This window comes from Lontra canadensis, unplaced genomic scaffold (assembly GCF_010015895.1).
Source record: "Lontra canadensis isolate GAN:19392208 unplaced genomic scaffold, GSC_riverotter_1.0 scaffold28, whole genome shotgun sequence".
Classification (NCBI taxonomy): domain Eukaryota; kingdom Metazoa; phylum Chordata; class Mammalia; order Carnivora; family Mustelidae; genus Lontra; species Lontra canadensis.
Window position 1 is genome coordinate 18928189 of NW_022631022.1, and position 8012 is coordinate 18936200.

General features: G+C 50.9%; 1 protein-coding gene across 2 annotated transcripts; it reads left to right on the plus strand.

Annotated features, from left to right (window-relative positions):
- The first annotated feature begins 1400 nt into the window (after positions 1-1400).
- LOC116872038 (cytochrome P450 1A2) lies at positions 1401-6844 on the plus strand. 2 transcript variants are annotated; one of them, XM_032865055.1, is made up of 7 exons: positions 1401-1419; positions 2277-3104; positions 3644-3764; positions 4237-4326; positions 4585-4708; positions 5625-5711; positions 6429-6844. In XM_032865055.1, the coding sequence occupies exons 2-7, from the start codon at positions 2286-2288 to the stop codon at positions 6724-6726; spliced, it is 1539 nt and encodes a 512-aa protein (XP_032720946.1). In that variant the 5' UTR covers positions 1401-1419; positions 2277-2285; the 3' UTR covers positions 6727-6844. The 2 variants fall into 2 exon arrangements, with proteins under 2 accessions (XP_032720946.1, XP_032720945.1); XM_032865054.1 differs by lacking the exon at positions 1401-1419 and having other exon boundaries at positions 2157-3104.
- The last annotated feature ends 1168 nt before the right edge of the window (positions 6845-8012 follow it).

Below are 8012 nucleotides of genomic sequence, written 5' to 3' on the forward strand. Positions count from 1 at the left end.
GGATGGAAACCCACCCCCCTCAATCTTTGCTCCTCCCTCTCACTCTGCCCCTCTCCCCAGTTGCGCACATGCTCTCTCTTTCTCTCTCTCTCACATAAATAAATTAAATATTTTTTTAAAAGAAATTAATTAATTAATTCCATAATATTTTCTAATCTCCTGCCAATGTTCAAGTGCCAAAATGTCTTTTGCAGCTTTAAAACATTTTTTTCTTGAAGTCTAGGGTCTAGCAAAATTGTCTTTTACAGCTTTAAAACATTTTTTCTTAAAGTCTAGGGTCTAGCAAAATTTTACATATAGCATTTGGTTGTTCTGTCTCTAGGCTCTTCATTGTAGAAAGGGACTTTATTTATTTATTTATTTATTTATTAAGATTTTATTATTTATTTATTTGAGAGAGAGAGAACACGAAAGGGGGGAGGGTCAGAGGGAGAAGCAGGCTCCCCACGGAGCAGGGAGCTCTGTCATGGGACCCAATCCTGGGACTCCGAGAGCACAACCTAAGCTGAAGGCAGATGCCCAACCAACTGAGCCACCAGGCTCCAAGGACTTTTTATTTTTTAATGACAGTGACTGTTTTGAAGAATCTAAGTCAGTTGTCATGAGGAACAGACCACAGCATGGATATTCTTCATTTGATTTTTTTTTAAGATTTTTGTTATTTGAGAGAGAGGGAATAAGAGAGAGCATGAGAGGTGAGAGGGTCAGAGGGAGAAGCAGACTCCCGGGACTCAATCCCGGGACTCGGGGATCATGACCTGAGCCAAAGGCAGTGGGTTAACCAACTGAGCCACCCAGGTGCCATCTTCATTTGATTTTAAGTTTCTTTTCATATCTTACTAAGAGGGAGGAGGGCTGAGGGGTCACCTTTAGAATGCAGGGTACTTTTCATCTCTTGTTTTCAGATTAAGGACTTGGGCTGAAATTCAGAGGTGTCTGGAGCATGCCCGTTCCCTACCTGGTTTTGCAGGTGGCCAGAGGGGTCCTACAGAGCACCCTTCATGAGAGGAGGGGACCAGCCTGCTCTGAGGGCTCAGACAGGGTCTCTCCTCATGGGGGCAGAGGAAAAGGAGCTTGGAACAACCCAGGAGACTTTTGCTCCTGGCACCCTGTCTGCCCTGGAGAGAAATGTCTATTGATCTTGGACCCTGAAAAGAGCTGGGCATTCCTCCCTAGGGACATAGCAATTCTCCCTGAAGAGCTGCCCTGGGCCCTGGGTAGTAGGCGGAGCTGAGGGATCATGGCCCAAGGCCAAGGGCTGACCCTTCCAGTTTCATTTGGTGACTTTCATATCAGGTGACCAGGGTGGCCAGGCCAATCTGACAGAGGGTGGTATTTATAAAAGGTCCCCTCCCCCGAAGCCAGAAGCTCTGTATCAGCCTCCACAACCCTGCTCATCTCAAGCACCTGCCTCTACAGGTACCTTTCTCGGGCTCATTTTCCAGTCCCTGGGACGTCCCCCTCCCCAGTATATCCTGGGACCCAGTGGGGATGGAGGAATGAAGGGACCCTGGGTTAGGTGCAGGAGGTCTGAGTTCTAGTCCTTCCTGCCCAGGTCCAGACCTGTTTCTCCATTTTTCAGTTGGCAGCCTGGACAGGGCCATCTCTAAGGACCCTTAGCGTGATTCAAATGGAGAGATGGGGAAGGGTCCCCACCCGGCACGAGGACAGCCATGCCTCTGGTTGCAGCCCAACCTCAGCCTCTAAGATTGTGAGGGGCTGGGGAGGAGATGCTCTTCTTGGATGTAGTAACGAAGGCCTTGGGAGAGGGGCCATCACCAGTCATTTGCATCAGCCCTGGGTGGGACCTTGGCCTCCTTGGTGTTGCTGGGTGGGAGCAGCAACCTGTTCCCTGGGTAGGAGGAGGTATTGGCATGAAGCCAGCCTTGGCAGGGACCCTTTGGCATAATACCCAGTATAAGCCTGAGCTAGGGGCTGGCAAGTGTGCGTCTCTGTTTTGAAGTGTCATTTGCCTCCCATCCAGCCTCAGAATTGGAGACGGCGGTCATGGACAGAGGGGAGGGTCAGGACTCAAAGAGCAGACACTCAGGTTGGGCATTTCGAGATTTTTTTCCGAGCCTCAGATTCTGCAATGCTCTCGGGGTGAGCTTCTATGACACAGGACCCATGGTGGGTGTCACCTAGCCTTTCTGGTGTCAATCTGGGAGCCAAGCACCGAACATATGTCAGTGCTTATTGCTTGAGTGAGTGAATGAAGGAAGGAATGAATGGCTCCGTCTTGACATTCAGCCTGGCTCCTCCGTCTTCTCCAGCAGTGAGCACAGATGGCCTGGTCCCCGATAGCTACTGGGCTGCTCCTGGTCTCTGCCGTCTTCTGCTTGGTGCTCTGGGTGGTCAGGGCCTGGCAGCCTCGGGTTCCCAAAGGCCTGAAGAGTCCCCCGGGGCCGTGGGGCTGGCCCTTGCTGGGGAATGTGCTGACCTTGGGGAAGACCCCACACTTGGCGCTAACGAGGCTGAGCCAGCGGTATGGGGATGTGCTGCAAATCCACATTGGCTCCACACCCGTGCTGGTGCTCAGCGGCCTGGACACCATCCGGCAGGCCCTGGTGCGGCAGGGGGATGATTTCAAGGGCCGGCCTGACCTCTACAGCTTCACTCTGGTTACTGATGGCCAAAGCATGTCCTTTAGCCCGGACTCTGGACCAGTGTGGGCTGCACGCAGGCGCCTGGCCCAGAACGCCCTGAAGAGCTTCTCCATCGCATCAGACCCGGCTTCCTCGTGCACCTGCTACCTGGAAGAGCATGTCAGCAAGGAGGCAGAGGCCCTCGTCGGCAGGCTGCAGCAGAGGATGGCAGAGGCTGGGCGCTTTGACCCCTACAACGAGGTGATGCTGTCCGTGGCCAGTGTCATTGGTGCCATGTGCTTTGGGAAGCGCTTCCCTCAGAGCAGTGAGGAGATGCTCAGCCTTATAAGCAGCACCAATGACTTTGTGGAGACGGCCTCCTCTGGGAACCCCGTGGACTTCTTCCCCATTCTCCGATATCTGCCTAACCCTTCCCTGCAGAAATTCAAGGCCTTCAACCAGAAGATCGTTCGGTTCCTGCAGAATATTGTCCAGGAGCACTACCGGGACTTTGACGAGGTGAGCCCAGGGTGTTGGTGGTGAGGGGGCACCCTGCAGGGCCTAGGGGTGGCCCCTCTCACCCAGCCTCCAGGTACAGCTGAGGGGCCGCCAAGGCCCAGGAAGGCTCTGGAATGCATTGGATCAGCTGCTTGACCTGGCACCAATGCCTCTCTCTCTGGGGCCTCTGTTTCCTCATCCAACTGCCTCCCTCTCAGGATTGTTCAAAGCCCCAAAGATATTTGCCTGTGAATGAGGCCCTGGCAGAGTCCTGCAATGTGGGGGGCTATTATCAGGAGAAGGCTCTTGTTCTGCAGGAATCTGAACCCAGACAGAAGCTAATCCGCAGCTCAGGTGGCACTCAGCTTCCCAGTACTCCCCTACAAAGCCCTCCTTTGAAATTTGACCCCGGGGTTATTGGGAGGAAGGGCACCCAGGGCTGCTACCAGCTACCCCTGGAACCCCAGCTTACTGCCTGGAGGCCCCGTGGGAGTGCCATGGGGGGAAGGGCAAGGTCTGACCTGGAAGTGCCAGGATGCCCCAAGCTTGTGTCCCCACAGAGCAACATTCAGGACATCACAGGCGCCCTCCTGAAGCACAATGAGAAGGGCTCCAGAATTAGTGCTGGTCACATCCCCCATGAGAAGATCGTCAACATTATCAACGACATTTTTGGGGCCGGTAGGAACCAGACCCTGCCTTTTCCATCCACCAGTGCCCGCTGTCCACGCACAGACTTGCCAGACCCCTGAGTCCATCTGATCATTGGCTAACCACACAGCAGATGGTGTGGGATATAGACCCCTGGCCCATGTTCAGGGTCCGAGTCCAGGTGGGCTCAAAAACTCCCAGTGGAAATTCAGCTAAACCCCTCTCTGCCTCTGGGCCTCAGTTTCCCCACCTGAGCAATAAGGGGTTCTTTATCCTGTAAGTCTAGATCCCTGTAATGCCAGCAGCTAATCTTGAAACTAGTGATTCAGATTTGTGTTGAGGAGACTGGGTCTCTACCCTCAGGAAACTCATGGGGGTTGGAGAATGTAGGGGGAAGGAGGCAGAGAAAACCACAGTTGGTGTGTAAGTTCTGGATGCTTAGTAAATGCTGGTTTCTTGTTCTTGTCTTCCTCCCTTCCTCACCTTGCGCCATGCTGGCCAGGATTTGACACCATCACAACAGCCATCTCCTGGAGCATCATGTATCTTGTGACAAACCCTGAGATACAGAGAAAGATCCAGGAGGAGTTGGGTAGGTGGTTGAGATGCATGAGCTAAGAGAAGTCTTGGGATCCCCAGGTCATTTTTCCCATGTACATATGGCTGTTTTGTGCCTACTGTGGGTCACAGCTGGACATACAGTGGTGCCCACCCTTGCCTAGAACGTGCTAGAGGCAGGGTGGTTAGCGGGCCTCACATATAAAACAGACATACTCCCACGTAACAGGGAATTTGATGCCATAGGGGCAGTCAGGGCATCCCTAAGCCTTGTCTGGTCTGTGTTCTGCAGACAGAGTGATTGGCAGGGCCCGGCAACCCCAGCTCTCTGACAGACTCCAGCTGACCTACCTGGAGGCCTTCATCCTGGAGATCTTCCGACATACCTCCTTCGTCCCCTTTACCATCCCCCACAGGTAAGTCCAGTTTATCCTGCCCTACCACCTTTATAGTCCTCGCCATGTTTCTTCCTCCCATCTTCTTAGCCCTGGCCCTGGCTCAGACCTTGGCCTCCGTTCTGGCCGTGTCACCAGGTTCCTTACAGACCCTCAGCCTCTAGGCTGTCCCTAAGCAGTCCAACCATGATCAAACCACCCAGCTGTCAGGAGAGAGTCACACTCCTGACCTCAGCTCTCCTTCACCTCTGCACACATTCTCTCCCTGCAAGTACTCTCAACCCAGCCAGACTGGTCTCGCTGGACCTGGCTGGCAAGACGCAGTCAACCTCCAATTTTGCTTATGCTGGACCTTCTGCCTGGAATGCCTCCTTACCTCTTCTGCTACCAGAATCCCATCCTTGCCCAAGGTCAATCCTGACACAAACCTGCCCTTCACTGGCAGGCTCTCTTGACTCATCCAGCTGGCACAGCTTCACTCTCTGATAGACTGTAGGACTTCCAGTCATTTGTCCTTGATCGTGTCCTGGGGCTTTAACAATGTCAAGAGAGTTAGTGAACATTTACTTCTACCCAAATGTTGGTCTAGTTATTCCCAGACTAAAAGGCCCGACTCCTCAGCCTGGGTGGGAACTCCCCAGGGCTAGCCCAGGCTGCCTGTTTCTCGGCTCCAAAGGATGGCCAAGAGCACAGCTGGACACAAACGAAAGTTTAGTAAACACTTGCTGAAGTTGAAGAAAAGGAGCTGAGGGAGGGGGAGGACAGTTTCACCCTCCCCTGCTCCTGATACTTCCTCCCAGTGTGGGATATGGAGACTGTGGAGACTGTGGTGGGCAAGCTATTGGTGTTGGAGGGGTGGTTAGTAGGAGAAGTAGGTTCCAGAGACATGCCCCAGTGTTCCTGCCCTGATCCTGACAGAGCCCTCTTCCCTCCTCAGCACAACAAGGGACACGATACTGAAAGGCTTCTACATCCCCAAGGAACGCTGTGTCTTTGTAAACCAGTGGCAGGTCAATCATGACCCGTGAGTATACCTCCCCCACTGAAAACTACATGAGATTCAGCAGACAGGAAGGCTCTTTGTCCCCCTAGGAACTGGGTATAAATAGAGGAATGGGGCCTCAATTGCCATATGGACTCTGTTGTACACTTAGGTCCATGTTTTTCAAACACTGCACACAGGAAATGACCAGAAGGTTAGTTAGATTAGGGGACCTCATCCCCCAGGATTCCACTTTGGTAGGCAAACTGGAGTCCCTCAGGCGATTGTGATATCAATGGCCCAGCGACCTCTCTTTGGAAAATCCCACTTTGCCTGTAGGTAGGGGGACCATATAATTTACCATCCAAACTGAGGCACTTCTGAGCGTGAAAAGGGATGCTGTCAACAATGACTCGAAAACAATAAAGCGTAAACCAGGATGTACTGCTGATTCCCCTTTATATTGAGTAGGCTGGACATAATGTTTTCCTTCTTTTAATTTCTTTTAGTTGAAGCGTTATTTCTTTAAATTACAAATAGATATGATAAAGCACCATTTGCAAGACCCATCGTTTTAGAGAGAGCGTTGTAAACGAAATAAGCACTGAAATACAGTTTGGTTCCTCTCCTCACTCTCTTCTCAGTACTCTCAATCTATTCTAACACTTGTGCGCCCACAGAAGTCTCCCCCCAGGCTTTTCTTCCTAGGGTGTCCCCCCACCCCAGCCAGAAATCCCATCTCCTCTGTTCCTCTCGCAGAAAGGTGTGGGGAGATCCATCCGAGTTCCGACCAGAGAGATTCCTTACTGCTGATGGCACGGCAATCAATAAGATCTTGAGTGAGAAGGTGATACTCTTCAGCATGGGCAAGCGCCGGTGCATAGGAGAGGTCATGGCCAAGTCAGAGATCTTCCTCTTCCTAGCTATCTTGCTGCAGCGGCTGGAGTTCAGTGTGCCAGCAGGTGTGAAAGTAGACCTAACCCCCATCTATGGGCTGACCATGAAGCACCCCCACTGTGAGCATGTCCAGGCACGGCCACGCTTCTCCACCAAGTGAAGAAGGCACCAGCATGCCAAGGCAGGGGGAGGGGTAAGGATCATCCATGGGGCCTCAACCCTTGTTTTTTTCCTTTTTCTTAAATAAAAGCTTTATGGAGGTATAATACACAACCGTACAATTCACCTTCCAATGGCTTTTAGTATATGCATAGATCTTTGGGCATTCCTGGACCCCGTTTCAACATCAGGGGGAGATCCACACACACACACAACACCAAGCAATTCTCAGACCCCAACAGGGTGTCCAAGAATTCAACTCAATTCTGACACTACCTACCCAGAGATAATATGACACTTCACAGGTTAAGAACTCAGTCCTACAAGACTGCCCATCACCCCTGGTGTCAGTTGCCAGTCACAAGCCCCAGGCTGTTACCTGTGCTTCTGATCAACCAATTTCAGATTGGAGGTTCCAACGACCTCCTCCTTAGGTTCTTTACTTTGTTAGAGTGGCTCACGAAACTCAAGGAAACACTTAGGTTTACCAGTTTATTAAAGGATATGACAAAAGATATGAATCAATTGCCAGATGAAGAGATACACAGGGTGAGGTCTGGGGAAAGAGGACCTCCGTGCCCTCTCCAAGCACCCCACTCTCCCCATTTTCTGTGTGTTCACCAACCTGAAGCTCTTGATCCCAGTCCTTTTGGGATTTGATGGCGGCATCATTGCATACTCAGGACTGACTAAGGCTTTGGCCATTGGCTGACTGATCCTCCAGCTCTTTTCCCCTCCCTGAAGGTTAGGGAATAGGACTGACCCAACACTCAAATCACATGGTTGGATCTCCTGGCAACCTGCTCCTGCCCCTGAGTACAATCCAAATGTTACCTTCATTAATATAACAAAAGATCCCCTCATCATTCTCAACACTTAGGAAATTCCAAGGGTTAGGGGAGCCAGGAGCCAGGATCTGTGGGCAAAGACCAAATATATATGAAAAAAGTATGTTTGGTCATCTGAATGACCGAATATATATTTCTTATAAATCACAATATCAAAACAGAGTTGTGCTACCGTACCATAATCAATTTAAGAACCTTCTCATCCACTGGAAAATAAATCTCATATACCAGTTAGCAATCACTCCCTATTTTCCCCTTAACCCACTAGTTCTAGATAACTACAAAACTACTTTTTGTCTCTATAGATTTGCCTACTTTGGACATGTCATACAAATGCAATTATACAAGAAATGGTCTTTTGTTAGTGGTTTCTTCACTTAGTGTAATGTTTTCAAGCTTCATCCATGTTGTAGCATGTATCAGTAAACCCTGGTTTCTT